Source organism: Myotis myotis, unplaced genomic scaffold (assembly GCF_014108235.1).
Source record: "Myotis myotis isolate mMyoMyo1 unplaced genomic scaffold, mMyoMyo1.p scaffold_m19_p_3, whole genome shotgun sequence".
Lineage (NCBI taxonomy): Eukaryota > Metazoa > Chordata > Mammalia > Chiroptera > Vespertilionidae > Myotis > Myotis myotis.
In genome coordinates this window covers 186,890,318-186,909,831 of record NW_023416335.1, presented here as the reverse complement: position 1 = coordinate 186,909,831, position 19,514 = coordinate 186,890,318, and the positions used below count along the sequence as shown (strand labels likewise).

At 39.1% G+C, this 19,514-nt stretch overlaps 1 protein-coding gene across 3 annotated transcripts; it reads right to left on the bottom strand.

Moving 5' to 3' along the window:
• Positions 1–3,262: 3,262 nt before the first annotated feature.
• On the bottom strand, positions 3,263–18,727 carry WBP11 (WW domain binding protein 11). Of its 3 annotated transcripts, none has more exons than XM_036296607.1 (12): positions 18,571–18,727; positions 17,175–17,317; positions 16,381–16,412; positions 14,939–15,032; positions 12,562–12,758; positions 11,532–11,665; positions 10,904–11,103; positions 10,155–10,346; positions 7,742–7,843; positions 7,034–7,324; positions 5,809–5,991; positions 3,263–4,577 (listed from the first exon to the last, which is right to left on the bottom strand). In XM_036296607.1, exons 2-12 carry the CDS (start codon positions 17,236–17,238, stop codon positions 4,144–4,146), a joined length of 1,923 nt encoding a protein of 640 aa, XP_036152500.1. In that variant the 5' UTR covers positions 17,239–17,317; positions 18,571–18,727; the 3' UTR covers positions 3,263–4,143. The 3 variants fall into 3 exon arrangements, with proteins under 3 accessions (XP_036152500.1, XP_036152502.1, XP_036152501.1); XM_036296608.1 differs by lacking the exon at positions 18,571–18,727 and adding an exon at positions 18,333–18,552 and having other exon boundaries at positions 4,144–4,577; XM_036296609.1 differs by lacking the exons at positions 16,381–16,412; positions 17,175–17,317; positions 18,571–18,727 and adding an exon at positions 15,924–16,106.
• Positions 18,728–19,514: the final 787 nt, after the last annotated feature.

Sequence of the window (19,514 nt, the reverse complement as noted above, 5' to 3'; positions counted from 1 at the left end):
TCCCCAGAACTTGGCCAATGGCCAGTCATTACCCATGGGTCCAGGCAGAGAAAAACTAAACAAACCAGTTCTCAGCAACAAAAAGACAAGAGTGAGGAAGAAGTCTATCAGAGTTAAAATGGCCACCTGAAACAGTTTGTCCTAAGGTCACTGGTCTGAGGAGAACTTCTGAAATATTCAGCTCTTGGAGATCAGCTCAGAAACAGGCTTTTCAGGCCTATGTCCGTCTTCTTCCTACAGATTTTGCCTCTTACAGACACTAAATATTAAACAAGCTAACAAGCAATGAAAACAGGGAAAGGAAGACTAAAAACAGTTTTATCAAAGAATACTGGTCAGACAAAAAATTCTGGGAGATCTTATTCCTAGGGATACATAATAAACTCAACATTGAAGTGCTTCAACAAAATACAGAAACTCAATTCAGCATGAATTTAACCTCCCAGCCCTGAGCAGGTGGCACCTCATACAGAGATTCATGCTACTCATGAGTTGAGAGTCCTGGTCCCAGCACTGAGTGCTTTAGAATCAGTGGTTCTCAACCTTCCTCATGCTGCTACCCTTTAATACAGTTCATGTTGTGGTGACCCCCAATTTCACTGTTACAAATTGAACATAATTAAAGCATAGTGATTAATCACAAAAACAATATGTAATTATATGTGTTTTCCGATGGTCTTAGGCGACACCTGTGAAAGGGTCGTTCGACCCTCAAAGGGGTCACGACCCACAGGTTGAGAACCACTGCTTTAGATGAATCTGTTTTCATCAGTGCTTTCCATCCAAAGACCACCAAGAACATGCCTGTAGTTAAAACAAGTTGGGTTTATTGCTCTTTGCAGCAAGAGAGAATACATACTGTGGGGAGATGTGGTGTGTTTCACTAAGGGGGTATTGGGATTTATTATAGGTTTTGGGTTTGTGTTCACTAACTTTGGGGCTTTGCCCAGGATTGCACGCTGTTGGGAATAGAGGGAAGCCTATAATTTGGGTAAATACCTCTAATAAGATGCAAGAAATTGAATGAGGCTAAAGTTGTAATTGGTGCATATGTTAATGAATGTTGGCCAGCATAGGGGTCTGTTTGGTCATTTTTGTAGTTTGGACAACTCTCATATTTTTGTGTTCAGACATGAGTGCAGAGTGCTTGTTTTGATTTTTCACAGCCGCAGAATGGCCTTGTCTGGTATTGGTGTTCTGTGGAAATTTCCACAATAAACCACTGTGTAGCTGTGTCAGGCCAACTCCTAGCAACAACAGTGCCTGGCTAACAGTCCAGGCCTGTTCATGGGCTGCTTCCTCCTTTCTCAACAGCTAAAGGAAAACGTGTGGCATGGAGAAGAGGGCTTGCTGGGCAGTGGAAGTAGACAGACATCTCAAAGCAAATGTTGCAGTGTCTGAGCACCATGTAAGAGAGCTGCTGTCCATGGGTATTTCACACTTATATACTTTAAATATCCGAGTCCTCTAACATCCCCTTGTTTTCATGTTCAAGGGACTTTTCATCTTGATTTTATCTTTTTGTGTGTCTTCATATAGAGTAACAATATTTTAGTTTAACATGGTAATCCATATATTTCTAATTTTAAATTTACATACTTATATATACTACTTATTTAAATGTATATATTAAACAAATGCGGTGGCCTTACTTTCCTCTCTTCTTCCAATATCCAGCTTCTCATTTGCCCAGTCCAAATAAAAATCGATGTTATCCTGATTTGAACTTGCCATATAATTAAAAAAAGATTGTCATAAAAAACAGTCAACCCAATAAAAATCTAGACATTTATGTATGTTTACTAAGCCTTGGTTTTCTTTCATAAAAGTAGGGAGCCATAGCCCATTTGGCTCAGTGAATAGACTGTTGGCTTGCGGACTGAAGGGTCCCAGGTTCGATTCTGGTCAAGGGCATATGCCTGGGTCACAGGCTCAATCCCGAGTAGGAGGCATGCAGGAGGCAGCCAATCAATGATTCTCTCCTCATCATTGATGTTTCTCTCCTCCTTTCTAAAATCAATAAAAATATATATATTTTTAAAAGTAGGGTAATAATTCATTATTATATAGCAGTTAGTGACTCGTGTATGGTAAGAGCTCAATCAATCACTACTATCAGTGATTTTTCTAATTTCTGCTTCACTTTTCTTTCCCTTTGGTATTTTCTCTCATTCAGTGTTTATGATAGTATCCTCTACCTGCCTCCTGAGCTTCATACTTCACCAGCCTACGCGAGATTTCCATGAGGTTATCTCACAGGGATCTGAAATGCAGTCTGTCCCAAACTGGGCCCATTCCCTTCATTACACCCCTCAATTGACACATCTGTAAAATAAAGGAAATGATGGGTAGCTACTTCACAGGGTTGGGTAAGGATTAAATTAATACACATAAAACACTTTGCAGGATGCCTGGCACACAGTAAACACCGTATGTTAGCTGTTCTACCATCCTTTCCCTCTACAGCTTCACACCTTTTATTCCCTACTGATGCTACCCACAACCCAAGCCCTAAATTGGAGACCCTAAATTACTCTCTTCTGCCTCACTCCCTACATTAAATTGATAATCCAGTCTTGTGCTTTCTAACTCTGCAATAGATCTTTCAACTCTTTTCCACCCTCCTGTGCTGTCTGGGTACTCTCCATCTTCGGCTGCAGTGGTCTCCTAATGTGTCTTCCCACCCCTGGTCTTTCACCCTCGAGTTCATCTATCCCCTACCCATAGCCACAGGTCTCATTCTGAAATGCAAATATAGTTCTAAAAAACATATTTACCATGTCCCAAACACTATTTTGAGTTTTACAGTATTAACAATTTATTATACATATATTCAATGACTTCTCCCTCTTTCATACATTATTCAATAAATATTATATTTTTTATGTTATAGGTACACATGAAAGGGATCTAAGATATAATGGGAAGTAAGAATAGGTATGCCTAGCCTAAATGCAATGCATACATTGTTTCATTATGTGTGTGTGTGCAGGCATGTGTGTGTCTGCCTATGGAATACACTATCTATTTGGGCCACTGGATTAATCACGAGCGTTTCAGCTTTAATACTCTCATCTCTAAAATGGCGAAAATATCTTTTAAAGTCATTTCCCAGAATTACAGGGTAGATGAGTTAGTGATTAAAGCACTTTGAAAATAAAATATTATCAATGCAAATTAACATCATTAAGCATTCTTATTCATTGTATGTGCTTTTATAAAGAAAAGCTTAATAAACTCAACACATTCAAAAAAGAAAGTAACCGTTTCTGATTTTTTAATAGTTTTGAAAATGTTTCAAAAGGTTTGCCATTTAATCAGGTCACAAAGCTCTGGGGGAAGTGTCATCTTTGAGGATAAGACTAAATATGTTCTTAGCAATAAATAACACCTCTCAATTTTTTTAAAGTCAACAAGGTAGTTCTGAGGGAAAATAATTATTTCTCTTCTTTATCCTTTAAAACTTAGTTTAATCTCATTTTCAATAAGATTCTCATTCTGTACTTTTAAACCCAAGGTACTTTTCTGATCATAAAAAAGATAACATGTTTATACATTATTAGGAACTCAGAGGATCTTGGGGTAGAACATTTATTTCATGAAACACTCAAAAGTTTAGGTCAGTGGGAAATAATTTTAATTAAGGAATTGTACATTTTCTTCCCACATGTCTTGCTTGGTATTAGGAAATGACGTTGTGATCCATTTCACTACAATATTACAAAATATTTACAAGAAAATATTAAAAATAAACACAAAAGGCAAGATGGAGTAAAAGAAACTGTTTCCTCCCCCCAAAAATCTCTACTCCAGAGCCCACAGCACACAAGAGAATCAAAAACAAATATGCCCCAGATCACAAGTTCCAAAGGATTGGAGGGGAAGAAATGGGACAAAAGTGGTGGTATGAAAGGGAATGGATGTTTGCAGCAGAACTGCTTCAGTAACCAACCTAGCCTGAGTGAAATACCCTCTCTTGTATGCAGTGAATCCCAAACAAGGCTAAACTTTTAAGATATTCCTTCAACTGAAATTAGAAAATACCCTGACAATAAAAGTAGCTCTTTTGCCTAAGTTTCCTAAGAGCCTCTTTTTCCACGAACCAATGATATGAACAGAAGTGTGTTCGGGCATCAAAAGTCATCACAGCAGCCCTTCCATTTCTTTCATAAAAGCTTCATATACATCATCCTTAGTTTGTACTGAGACGGGAACAGTTGGACCAGATTTGGGGGCTGCTTTGGCAAGAGGCACAGCAGAATCATCCTCTGACTTTCTCTGGGGAGCAGCAGTAGCCCCTTTATTCTCCCGACGGACCCTCAGTGCGGTGGGCACGAATCGAGTAATCTCTGCCTTGGGATTAGTGATTTGTGGCTTGGCACTGATGGTTGCTGTGGCTTTCTTCTCAATGGTGGCTGCACTGGTGTCATCCGCCTTGGGTCGCTGAATCAAATTGGGTGGAGCACTTAATACTCCTGGGTTTGGCAAGGGAGCCGGTGGGAAAAGCCCAGGTGGGGCAGGTCCGAGTGGAGGCACCAAAGGTGGGCGCATCATTCCAGGACGAGGTGGAGGGATACCTAAATGAAGGAGAAAACAGGCTGATGAACACGACAGGAACTAATAAAATATAACTGTGACTAAGGTGTTAAAAACAGGCTGACAACTTTAAAAAAAATGGAAAATTTACATAAAATAAGCTGAAATCATGCTTACTATTTGAAACTTGAATATATTCTGATAGTAAGGAATTTATTTATTATAAAACAATATTCACCTTTAGTCTGTATTTTATACTTATAGTAGTGCTTTCTTCTCTTAACAATGTACTACTTTAAAATATAAAGTAAAACTGAAAACACCAACTAGTTTCAAATATGATTTTAAAATAGTTAAATTTCAAATTTGACAGTTCAAGAGTCTATTCTAGCTGTATAGTGCAGACAAAGTTGGGGTTTGATCTCCACACCACTCCTCTACCCGAAATGGTAACTCCATGAGTGGGAAATAAGATACTGTAACTGATCACAATATGTCACCATTCCTGGAAAAGAATTGAAATTCCACTGATGGTTCAGACATACCATCAACATTTTACCAAAAATAGCAGGTTTAATTTTCTTCAGTTAACATTTTTATGAATGAATATTAAGTACCAATTTTTGTCAAATCTAAGATGCTACGGCTTATGCAAACTCATAAATATTCCATATACAACTAAGAGAGGGAAAAAAAATGTCCAAGCTGGGGGCTTAAAAGACCTTCATATTAAACTGGGACGGTCAGTGCCATAAACCAAAATTACACTTGCCACACATAATAACACAGGAAATGCATATCTAGCACTGATACTGGGTTGAGAAAAAAAAACACCACCACCCTTGTGATTTTGAACTTTAAGTTGGTACTGATGTAGATGTATGGAATCACTTCAATTATAAATGAAGAACTAAAAACTCAAATGGAGAGTTTAATCCAAAGTGGTCTCTGGCTGCAGAGTCCCTCAAGTGACAGGCAGAAGTGATGCAAATCCTCTATGAAAGAACTCAAGTTCAACCCAGGATAATAGCAATTAAAATCACCATTTTAAGATACCCCTTCATTTCAGGTTACTGAAAGTGAAAATATGTCCTAGAGCAAATAAAATATACCGAGAGGGGCAAAAGTAGGTTCACAGTTGGTTGAATAGAAAATGATACAATAATTAATAATACTACAAGAATAAACTGTTTGCATATCACAACTGTAGACCTACTTTTGCCCCACCCTGTATAGTAGACAAGTGTTCACTCTGGAAATCAAAAGCTTTACCTGGAGGTGCAGGGGGAGGTAGCCTTGGTGGGGGTCCCCGAGGAGGAGGGCCAGGAGGCAGACCTGGAGGCGGACCTGGAGGAGGGCCAGGGGGTCGGCCTGGTGGTGGTCCTGGAGGTAAAAGTCGGGGTAAAGGCCCTCGGAGTCCTGGCATTCCAGGTGGTCTCAGGAACGGAGGAGCTCCTGAAAAGATAAAAATAAATTCATGTCAAACAAATATATATCAAGCAGTAACCATGATATAAATAAAGGTAACTCAAATGTGGTATCATTTATCACTTTAACCTGAAATCAGGTAACTTCAAAAACTGATTGAAATGTGTGGAAGCAGAATTCATCCAACAAATATCTGAGCACCAGAGACAGGGTACTGAATTTCTTTCGGATCACCTCTTTATTTCCCAGCACTGACTAAAAGGATACGCAATCACAGCTCTGTTGGGCTGGAAATATATGAAGGTGAGAAGAATTTTTAAATGGTTCCAACATGAGCTGAAAATGGACTATAAAGTAAAGTGCTTTAATGACCTCCTGAAACTCATTAAGATAAAGACAAGGACCACTGAGAATGACATAAGATAGGTCATTTTGCTTTGGACCATAGGAAAAAGATGAACTCAATTGAAGAAAACTTAATTGGCTGTAGAGAAGGAATAAAATCACGAAAAGTCAAGAAGTTCTATACGTTGTTTCATATTGTAAATAAACTTTTTATATTTTTAAGCCAAAGACCTGGTTAACACTTTCGTCTCTAACTATAAAGATTACACTGACATCCAATAATCCCCAAACCAAAGGATATAAGATAATATTTACTGTGTTCTAGTACCACTGGCTAACAATTTTAAATGGGGTCAACTTGTCGTATTAAAAAGTAGTATTATTATCGCTTCTCGGCCTTTTGGCTAAGATCAAGTGTTAAAAAGTAGTATTAAATAAACTCTTGGTTAAATACTCCAGATTCTGCCTGCTAGAATCAGAACTAAAGAATGATGAAAAAGGAAGATCTTGGGAGAAAAAGATGGGTATCAGGAAAACTAAGTTGCAAACAATGCTGGAAGAATAAACCAGTTGCACTTATCTATCCTTTGAGAATCCTTGATTTCTTAAGGAATTGCGCTAGGATAAACAAGAAAAGATCAATACTAATGATATATTTTTTGGAGTAACTTCACTCTAACCACATGTGGACTTAATTATTTACTCATAATATGGAAATGCTTACCTGGAGGTGGTCCAGGAGGAAGGCCCGTAGGTGGTCCAGGTGGCCGTAAAGGTGGAGCAGGAGGAGGACCAAGAGGAGGTGGTCCTGGCATGGGAGGTGCTTGTATCTGAGAAGGGGGAACAGACTGTGGGGGAGCTTGCTGCTGTGAAGAAGCAGATGTGCCATCAGAAAGAGATTCTTCTTTATGCTGCTTTTGTGACTGCTTTTCTGCTTCAGAATCATCAGAATCACCTTCATCATCGTCCTCTGAAAATTCCTCTACTTCTCGTCCCTCCTCAGGGATTTCCTGACCTGAAAGAAATTTTAAACCAGGTAAATGGAGTTGACTAATTTTTTACAGCCTGTAAAAGAGTGATGCTTGAAGACATATGCTCAATAAATGCTTTCTTAAAATTTACAACCAAAATAGGCTTCTTCAATAAAATACCTAAGATGTGGAAGAATTAAGTGGCATTCTACTCTTCTGTGCTGGTGCAGCATAGTGGAGCAGGCTTTAGAACAAGACAGACCTGGATTTAAATGCCAGTTCAACCACTTACTAGCTGTGTGTAACTTTGGGCACCTTAATGTCTCCAAACCTTACCTTTTGTAAAATGAGGATTTGTTACTTATTTCAGGGTGGATGGGATACTAATTGGGAAAACGTATGTAAAGAAACTGGCATGAGGAAATACCAAAAGGTGATTCACTACTCTTTCCCTACCTTACCTGCCATTCGAAGCATCATGGCTTGAAGAGGAGTCAGCTCCTTAATGTTCTTCTTCTTCTTCCTGGATTTCCCAGGCATATCTGCAAATCGTACACTCAGACCTAAGGTGCCAGAGGAGGGAGAGAAAGAGGGGTGAATTGGCATCAACAAAATTCAGTAAATGCTTACTAAATAACATATGCCTTAAATTACTAGACACAAATGCTGCCTGTAAATTTCCTGTAAAACTTTGCAGAAGATAAGCACAGATAGAGAGAGCCATATTAAAGGTAGTATATAAAGTGCCAACTGCTGGTAAATACATGCTATAGTGATTTAAAAGTGATTAAAAAAAAAACAAACAACTTCAATAATACTAATAACATCTTTATGCCAATAAAATTGAACACCCAGATAAAAATAGACAATTTTTAAGAATATAAGTTACTAAAATTGGTAAAAGAAGTGGTATGACCAGACTAAATAAAAATGAAATGGTAGTCAAAGATTTACTCACTAAAAGGCACCTGGCTAAAATGATATTTACAAAGAAATTCACCAAACATTACGTTACAAAAATTTCCTGTAAAAGGGCACAGGAAAGGATGGAATGCTATCCAGAACTCATGAAACTAGCATAATACTAAATGATATCAAAATGATATAATAAATGATACCAAAACTAACATACTAGCCAACATAAAATATAAGCAAATTGAATGACAGTTTAAAAAAGAAAAAGAAATTGTAAACCCATAAGATTGGTCCCAGAAAGGCAAGATGGCTTAACATCACAAAGCTATAATGTAAATCTTTTGCCTTTTACCCTAGACAAGCCATAATGCAGTTCATTACAATAAAAAATGTAACATTCTGACAGATGCTTAAAAAGTATTTATTATAGTTCTTAGAAAATTAGAACTAGAAGGAACTTCTTAACTGACAAAAAAGCTATTCACTAGACACTTTTCAATGTCATATGAAATGATGCAGTGTTAGGAGCATTCTTGGTAAACATTTACAAAAGGATAGGAGTTACATGCGGGCGGGCTTTAGTTTTGTTTACAACACATCCTTAGTGTCTGCAAAAATGCCTTGCATATAGTAAAAACTCAGTAATTATCTGAATGAATGCACTGATCACCAAGTGTGCAGTGATAAGTACATGTTAAAAAAACCAGTTGTCAGAAAGAGGAAAATAAGGCAAAGGTCACAAGGTCCCAGAAGAAATGGAAGCCGCTGTGGCTCTAAGGCAGTGGTTCTCAACCTTCCTAATGCCGCGACCCTTTAATACAGTTCCTCATGTTGTGGTGGCTCCCAACCATAAAATTATTTTCGTCGCTACTTCATAACTATAATTTTGCTACTGTTATGATTCGTAATGTAAATATCTGATATGCAGGATATATTTTCATTGTTACAAATTGAACATAATTAAAGCACAGTGATTAATCACAAAAACAATATGTAATTATATGTGTGTTTTCTGATGGTCTTAGGAGACCCCTGTGAAAGGGTCATTCGACCCCCAAAGGGGTCGCGACCCACAGGTTGAGAACCGCTGCTCGAAGGGCTTTCTACTTTCTAGTACTAGCTCCATAGTAAGGGTGCTCCGTAATTTTTCATTACCAGTTCTCTCTATCCACCCTTTTAAACTAGCTTTTTCATTTGCAACCATAATTCGTAAGAAACAGAAGAAAAAATTGTCATCATTATAAATACTAATATTGGTAGTCTTATTAAAACATAAATACAGAAGTGTAGGCTACAAAAATAATTCCAAAAGAAGCTCTAAGACTACTGGGGTGTGATGCATTATACATTTTATAATGCTCAGAACCTATAACAATGGTTGACATTTTCTTGATGAATGTCAGTTACTTTTTAAAATCACACTTAACTCAGTCTGAATTTATAATAATCAAACACATAACATTCATTATGGATACAACCTGTTTCCATTAAATCATAACTCCACTCAAAGGCCTATTTGTATAATTATGGTTCTGGTTCATGTAATATACCATGATCACACATAATTTAAAGGGCTTCAAATGTAGATATTTAAATAGACTTAATAGAAAACAAAAATGTGCATGTGGTTTTCCCAATATAGTTATGTGGTTTTTCTCCTTTCTTTCCTGTACATGCCCATGAGTACATCTTTATGCTGTTGAATAGCTTTATCTTTTCCCCCAAAAGTGAACTTTATTACATAGACATTTTTATTATATACACGGCTTAATTGTTTTTACATCCATTAGTACTTAATATGTGTCAAGAACTTTGAGATAGCTGAGATATAAAGAATACAGCTATGATCCTTCCTTGCAAGGAGCTCACAATTATTTCCACAGATAAATTAATAAATCAGGACCTTCGGTCTGTGTCCTGATTATTGATCAATACCATGGAACTTTCATCTGCACATACCCGATTTTTTTTCTTCATTGTTATTTCTTTCATTATCATCTCGGTGCACAAATTCATCTCCATCACTTTCTCCGTCTGATCTGTCAGTGTCGCTATCATCAGTACTGTCATCATGCTTATCTTGATCCATGTCCTCAGGATAGCCATCATCTTCACTGGTGCTGGAAACATCATCATCATGACCTCGTTGAGCTGAAAAGGGAGGAGGGAACAGGGAACAAGTAATATGTCTGGATCCTCCTTTACCTGATACTCCGAAACACAGAAAATTATGCTCATTATGTAACACAATTATCTAATTGTTTTAAAAATTTGTGTAGATCTCAGCTATTCAGATGGCCTGACAATATTTTCATTTGGCAATAGTGAAAATTCAAATCTGAAAATAAATTACACTTAGAAGGTTGAATACATAAACATATACACAATCACTGTGACTATACAATAATACTCAGCGCAGATGACAAAGCTGAAAGGGAAACAGATAGCTAAGTCTTAGGGAATTGGTAGTAAGTGGTATTTCTAAGAATAGCCCAATTTGAAACACAATAAACAGTTCTATGCTGTGTTATGTTTGATGCTTTTACTTGGCTAGATCCTATGATTTATCCATCCTTTAGTATGTACATGGTATCCTTATTTATTTCCCAAATTCTGAGGGTGGTGAACAAGATGTGAAACAGGGCCAACAACAACAAAAAAATGATAGTGGAAAGGCTGTAAGAGCAAAAGGAACATTCACGCCTTACCAAGTTCAGGACTATATAACATGTCTTCATCTCGTCGGCGAGGGGGAAGATCCAGGGCAAAGCCCACTTTACGGCCATACATTTGCAAGACTTGAGGAGGAGGTGGACCAGGGGGCGGACCCGGAGGTTTTCTACCAGGGGGCAAACGTGGAACACCATGCCCAAGAAGAGGAAGAATAGAAACTGCCCTAGTTGGAGGTCTGTAAAGAAAATTTTATAGGTATCACATTAACAGTGGTATTTACTTCCTCTTCTAAACAATTTCCAAGGGACTTTAAAATTTCATTTTTAATCAATTCAGATGCTGCTTATATTCACATTGACTTTTATTTCCTGCTGCATTAATTTTGGCTCTATATCAGCGGTTCTCAACCTCTGGGTCGCGACCCCTTTGGCGGTCGAATGACCCTTTCACAGGGGTTGCCTAAGACCATCCTGAATATCAGATATTTACATTACGATTCATAACAGTAGCAAAATTACAGTTATGAAGTAGCAACGAAAATAATTTTATGGTTGGGTCATAACATGAGGAACTGTATTTAAAGGGCCAGAAGGTTGAGAACCACTGCTCTAGATAGTCCAGAGGTGCTTTTAATACATGCAATTTGATTACGCTACAACTTACCCATAGGCTGAGGTCTTCTTAAGGATGGAGGGTGGCTGGGCACCAGGAAGTGGAATGTCCTGGATCAAGATGTTGGAAGGAGCATGAGGCATATCTGGCAAAGGGATACTATCCACTTCCACATGCTGAGCATTCTGCAACAGAGAGAATCTGTTAGTTGAAGGGTAAGAGTAATCCACAAACTCGACACTAAAAATTCAGTGTCAGCTGAATAACTTGGGATTTGCTTTTCACCTAACAGAAATGTCACAGAATAATAACAGTCCTAATCAATATTTCCAGTCTGTCAATAAATTGAAAAAAATCGATCTCCTCTAAAAGAACCATATCCAATTGTTTTTCTCCCTGTATCAATGAATTCTTTTTGGTTTTGGTTTGAAATAGCTGCTGTTTAGAGAAGTCCAATTGTCTAAGTGTCTAGTACTAAAGTCACTATATTTAATATTCTGGATGATAAATAACACATATGAATTAACAGTATACTTCCAGTGGCAGAGCTTGGGCTCTAAAATTAGTCTGCCTTTGATGAAGTTCTGTCACGTATTAGCTGCATGACTGAGCAAGTTATCTTAGTTTTCTTTTTCTGTAAATGGGACCCATACTACCTACTTTACAAAAATTATAGCATTTGGTTTTTTACAATTTTATTTTGAGGCAAAATTTACAATGACATTTAAAATTCAATGAGTTCTGACAAAGGCATGTTTTCATACTAATTCCCAGTTAATCCCTAGTGCTATCCCAAAACAATTGCCGCTACAATTTATTTCCTGTGCTACAATATCATACAAATGGAATCATAACTACAGAAGTTTGGTATGTTTTGTTTTTGATATTTAAAAATACCCAAGCAATTTCCAGTTTTTGTCTATTACTGTGTTGGCAGATGGATTAATTTTTCTTGTATATGTTCAGTTTGATAAGAAATTGCCAAGAGTAAGAGGTTCAACAATCAATTCTCCCATTAACAGGTTTAAGTGCAAATCTAAATATAACACTTTAGTTTCTCTTTCAAAAGAAATTTAATTACCTTCACAGCATCAAAATATTGGCTAAGTTGAGCCCTTTTCTGTTCATAATCTACTTCTAGCTTTCTCAATTCTTTGTAAGTATCTGGATTCTCTTTTTCATAGAGTCGTAGAATACGTTCAAAGGTTTCACGCAGCTTTTTACGCTTGTCTTTAAGCACCTTCTCATTTAATTGTGGCTGTTGCACTGGGTTAAACTCTGAGAGAAAAGAGCAGATTATGGAATTAAACTCAAAAAGGTAACTTCATTTAGGTTGTCAACATGACTTAATAAAAAAATTTTATGGTAACATTTTTAAAAGAGAGCTAGGCACCAGATATATTCTACAATTTCTAAAGAACTGCAATAGGTACTTGTGAAAATTACACCTTTTAAAGAGGGCCATTTATTGTATTTTCCTAAGAAATGTCACCTAATTAATTTCCATCATCACTGTAATAAAAATCAATTTTCACTCTTCTATGCTAATGACCTGGTATAGGTAAGTGTCAGCCAGAGAGACCTATATCCCTGGCTCTGTCATTTAATTCTGAGATCTTGGGCACTTTCGTGTCTGGCTCATCACTTAACTATGGTGTTCTTTGTCTCGCTGCCATATAACCTTCTCTTCCCAAGTCTGCCTGGTCAGTCAGACCTGCCCCCCTCCATCACCCTTGCCAGTGACTGACTCAGAGATCAAATGGTACACCATCCAAACTGGGGCCAGTTCCCTGTCTGAGGTTTAAAATGCAGATGTGGGAGAGAGAAGCTTTCACAAGCAGAGATGCGATGAAATAAACCTAGAGCTATCTATGTGTGGCCTTGTCTCCCAACCACCATTCATTTCCCATACTTATTCTACCTTCCACCTCAAGAAATTCATTAGCAGTATTCTGAATAAAGATAACATACAAAAGACCAGAGAGAGACGAATAGGCTTGATAATGATATCTGGGTTTTTGAGGTCAGCAGCCCTCAGGGATTTCCAAATTATGGGAGTCAATGTATAATTTCTTTTTTCTGATTAAATTAGTTTGTACTGAGTTTTCTAAATTGTAATTAGAGTGCTGATATAGTGTTCCCTTCTCCCTTTTCCTTAAAGAATAACAAGTTTAATTATCTTCTTCCCTAAATCTCATTAACTATTAACCTTGTCAATTTATTCAAAACCAGAGGGTATTGTCTTACATCATAGTATTCCTGGTGCGATTAAACTTCTTAAATCAATGCAGGATCACTTAATAGGTAATATCCTGATACTGGGAGGACAGCATTTGTCCTTACTGGAATTTAGACCAGAGGCAACAAGTGGATCAGTTACAACTGAACTGGGAAAGATTTGGCATCATGCAGCCTGGCCCAGAACTCTTGCCCAGGTTAGTGCACAGGCTCTGCCAAATTACTTTAGAATGCTTGTAATACTGCATGCACATAAAGCTGGATTTTTTTTGGGACCCCCATTTAATGCATCGTCAAGGAGATCCACTGCAATTCTTTAACTTACTGTTTTTGGGCAAATACTGAAATATTCTGGGTATCTTTGTAAACAAAACTTATAAAGATCACTTTAATATGTAATTAAAAAGTGGCAGAGGAAGAAGAGTGGCAAAAACCCGACAGCTGAAAAGCACAAAGGAGTTGACTAATTTTGCATGTTGGGAAACTTCTATTAAAAAAAGAAAAATTAAAAATCCCATGTTCTAATATTAAGAAAATAAGTACTTGTTATTGGAATAAATTTCCAGTGGCAGAATCACACATGATTCTCTATCTACCTTAGATGCAAGGAAAGATAACATCTAGGTACCTCATGTGATTCCAGTTAGGACAAAGCAGTGATAATGAAGATTCCTATAGGGACTGAATAAAAATATGAAATGTGAAAAAAAAAGGGGAGGGACCCCAATATGGTAATTGATATTAAGTATTTGATGATTTCTGCTACATCCTTACTAAGTAGTCAAGTATCTATGAATCATCTCATTGGAAAAAATGGGAAACTGATATACTCATGGGGCCTAATAGATTTACTCGGTAACTGTGTCAAAATTAAAAAACAAAACAAGACAAACATAAAACCCCAAGGTGATTTCAGAAGCCAGATTTCTGTCTTCTCTCAAAAACAATGAGCTGGCCAAGTGGGTGTTTATTACCTCGTAACAATAAGCGCAAGCTAAATAATGGCTTCCCTCTTATTCCAGATGATATCTTCAGTTTACAATTAACTCCCCACCAGCCCATTTTGTTGTTGTGATATTAAAACCAAATTCAAAGGTCAGATGCCACCATGCTTTAGTTTTTCTTATGCCTGCTCTGCTTCACTCATTATCTGTTTGTGTGCCTTTGTGTATCAGACTGCTATTCCTGCCATAAAATCTAGCCCTTTAATAATTTCTTACCCATTTCATCCAATTTCTCCATGTCCCGGATAATTTGTTTGGGATCCTTCATCTTCAAAACTGCAGCTCGTACCATCATGCGCTGTTTTTTGTTCTTAGGAAAACGAAAGAGCAGTATGTCAAGAAGCTGGACACTCATGAGTTTTTTTTTTTTTTTAAATATATTTTATTGATTTTTTTACAGAGAGGAAGGGAGAGAGATAGAGAGTTAGAAACATCGATGAGAGAGAAACATCGATGAGCTGCCTCCTGCACATCTCCCACTGGGGATATGCCTGCAACCCAGGTACATGCCCTTGACCGGAATTGAACCTGGGACCCTTCAGTCCGCAGGCCGACGCTCTATCCACTGAGCCAAACCGGTTTCGGCAAGTTTTTATTTCAATCTGCTTTAAGGATCTATTTAAACTGGGATTGAACTTCTTGGTTTCTGATCTGGTTTCAACCACCAGAAACAGAACTATGTAACTTTTTACTCTAAAGAAATGTTTCAAATTTAGACAAAGAGGTAAATAATTGTTATGTATTAGATGTGCTTTCTGAGGCAAGTTATTTGTGAGACCTAAAGCAGTCACTTAAAATATTTTAGCTTTTTAATTTAATAAACAAAGGTTTCAGCTACATTCTAAAATTATATACCAGCAAAGTTTTGCAGGATTTTAATGCTAAACAATGCAACAAGAATACACAATTGAAACCAATTAAAATCTTAACATTTTCTCAACATGCTAACGCAGGATACTAACAAGTAAATCCTTCCTTATTCTGGGAAGCACTTTGTCACAAACTCATCATCTACAAAACCAGGAAAATGAACAATTCAGCATCACATTTATTTTCATTCACTAGTTCAGTAGCTATTAACAAACTAGTATATTAAAATAACTAACAAAGAAGTTACTTTCAAAGGTATTTCTTTAGCTCACTGGGAAAGGCAAAAAGTAAACAATGTGACACATTGTGAGCTATCTGCAAGGTTACTTACTTCAGTTTCCAAGTACAGATGGTCCCTGACTTCCCATGGTATGACTTGACCATGGTGCCGAAGTCATATGCATTCAGTAGAAACTGTACTTCAAATTCAGATCCCTTCCTGGGCTAGCCGTATGCAGTACGATACTCTCTCATGATGCTGGGCAGCAGCAAGATGATTTTGCCCAACTGTAGACTAATATAAGTGTCTGAGCATGTTTAAGGTAAGGTAGGCTAAGCTATTAAAAGCATTTTTACTTGATATTTTCAATTTATGATGGATTTATCAGGACATAACAGTAACCTCATCTTAAGTCAAGGAGCATTTATATGATATTTCGGATAGTAAATTTTATGGCTTATTATAAGAAGTATAAAGTATATTTTCTGGCAAATAATTGAAAATGTCATATTAAAATCCACTAATCCCAAATGTAAGATGTGACAAATTTGATCATCTGAAATCATACCTTCTTTAATTCTCTTTTCCGGGCTTCTTTTCCTTGAGAAAGAGAAAGAGAAAGAGAGAATACAGACCTTTCAAATCGTGACCATTATTATAGCATTTTCTCAACACACATAATTCATATTGTGGGTGGCTGTCCTGTACACTGTGGATTCTTTAGCAGCATCACTGGCTTCTACCTACTGGATGCTACTAGCACCCTTCTAATTTTGCCAACTAAAAATGTCAACATTATTTTTGTTTTCTTAAGAATTAGGAGCACAAAGAAAAAAGATGCCACGAAATATTAAAGAACCTGCAAAACTAATTTGTTCAGAATTCTGAATACAAAAAGAAAGCTTTAAGCCAGGGGTTCTCAACCTGTAGGTCGCAACCCCTTTGGGGGTCGAACGACCCTTTCACAGGGGTCACCTAAATACATCCTGCATATCAGATATTTACATTACAAATCATAACAGTAGCAAAATTACAGTTATGAAGTAGCAACGAAAATAATTTTATGGTTGGGGGTCACCGCAACATGAGGAACCGTATTAAAGGGTCGCGGCATTAGGAAGGCTGAGAACCACTGCTTTAAGCTAATTTTACTGTGCAATTCAATCAAATTAGAAATAGGGGTGTGAATTTTTTTTGTATGTTTGAAGTGTTAATCATGTGCCCACAAGAACACTGGATAACTTCACACAACTGACTCCTAGCAGTGCTGATCTTGTAATAAGGACATCATGAAACAGATTCCCTAACGCTTACAATTTCTACCGCTTCTCTTCTTCAACAGCCCCATTAACGGATACTTACGGGCTTGGTCTGTGGGGTTCATAAACTTTCCACTCTTGGTGGATGATGTGGATCTTCGTCCCATGCTGACAATCTGTATGGTTCACTTGTATATTAAAAAAAACACACCAAAGCTACCAGGATCAACATAAGAATGTCCAAACCTGTAGAAAAGTTGTACAAGAGCATATTAGAGCTTATCTGAGCCAAACTGATGGCAGCGAGATCTCAACATTGCTCTGGGTAATGACAGTTTTTTTTTTCTTCTCATAACAGTTTTTTAAAAAAATGTTGTTTTATTGCTTAAAGTATTACAAAGAGTATTACATATGTCTCCTTTCCCCCCCCCATGCAATGACAGTTTTGCAGTCCCTTTTATACCTTTGGAATTAAGGAGGGAATGTGAGCACCAGGACATTGAGGGGGGAGAAAGCAAAGGAGGTTGGGGGGGGGGGGGCGAGGAAAATACCTATGATTGGGTTTCAGGACAGTTAATAGGATAATGGGGCCCCTCGAAGGTCCTTAAGCTTCCGAGGGGCCTGAAAAAGCATTTTAAAAGTGTGTTAAATACACATACACACACACACACAATGGCCAGGGCTCGCTTAGCAAAACCATAAACCCTTTACGGGGAACGCTACAGGCCAGAGGTAGAGTTTTTAGTAGGCCTTACAATGACACCTTTCCTTCTTTATAAAGATGTTATCAGGTATGACCAGTCAGTGCCTTTTTCAGCAAGTGTTCAATTGCCCCGACTTCTGCCAAAGGTTGCAAAGCGCCCCGGCGGCACCGACTTTACCCGGGGAAGGGTTCCTCCTCCGACCCGGGGCCGCGGAAGCCAGCAGAGCGGGGACCAGCACCCGCTCTCCCACCTCGGACGGCCGACCTGCGTGGCTTCCCTCCCGCAAGCCTCCCCGGGCTCCGGCGGAACCAGAGGCTATTCACAGTCATTTTTACAGAAGGCAGCGGAGCTTCGGGCTGCGCACACGACTGTTTCGTCTTAAAGCACAGGCGACGGGGAAACCGGGCCACAAAGCCACGAGGGACCGCTAACCAGGCAGAGCGGCTCCCGGGGAAGGAGCCCGCTCCCGCCAGCCGTCACCGCGGCGGCAACTGCCGCAACCATAGCGACGGTTGACCCCGACTCGAGGTGCAGACACCAAGCCCAAGGCCACCTACCGATCACCGTGGACAGACCCGAGGCGGCGCTAACCCACCCGGGCGAAGTCCGCCGCTTCACCGCCGGTCGCTGCTCCGCCCCAGGCTCGGGGATCCCGCCAGTCCGTGACCCGGGAGACCCCAGCCGCGGAGAGGAAGAGCGGGGCCAAGGGGCCTACCGTCCCCGCGGCCACCGCGCGGGCCCCCGGAAGGGACGGGCGAGATGAAGAACCCGATGGGGACAATCCCGCACACTCACGCTTCTGCTGGGCTCTGGGACTGGGAGAAGCCGGGAGGGGAGGATTCTCGGCCTCTTTCCCTTCGTAGGGGCCTTCACCGCGGCTCCCGGTCAGCTATCCAGCAACCGCCATCTTGAAACCTCGCGCCCCGCCACCGTCCCTACGTCACTTCCTCTCCCCGTGGGCCCGAGATCTCAGCGTTTCTCGGCCCTGGAAATGTAGCGCGTAACTAAGGACTCCACGGCTGGAGTCGCTTCCGCTCCAAGACAGAACCCAATTGGTTGGTTATCTGCTAAGAGGCCGCCCTAAGGTTACGCAGTACAAAGACGCCAAGTTGATCGACACTTCTGTACGCCAATAGGAATAAGAAAACGAGCCAGCTCGGATATGATTGGCTGGTGTAAAGACGGCCCTGTCTCTTGGGCCCGAGGTATTCTAACCTAATTCCGGTTGCTTAATTGATTGCTTTAGACCGGCGGATTCCACACTGAGAAGTGTGTTGTGGTGTTTCTGCGTCCCGGAGTTGTATTGGTTCTGGGACTCTCTTTTTTTTTCTTTTCATGACGTAAGCTAGTGTGATCTTTTAGGAGTATCTGTGTGGAAACGAATCCCCGAAAATATATATATATATACATTTGCTACTGTGTTTTGCCAACGTCATGTCCGTCTGGAAGTTCATTAGTTGTTTGTAGACATGAGCGAATGAATCAGTGCCCTTATCGGAGTCCCAGATTGCTGGTCTACAGGATTACTTTTTGGAAGGGAAGTGTGGGGATACATGTACTGTCAGTTTTAAATTTACAACACCGGCCCCCAATCCTGTGTGATGTCACTACACGTAGGCGGTTATTCCCTTAGTTGTAGTGTTCGAAGGTTCTTTCTTTCTCTTCCATCCGCTCTTTCTCTAAGACTCCTCCTCTGTCATTTCCTCTTAAAGGTAATTTTAAATACTTAAAAAAAATTC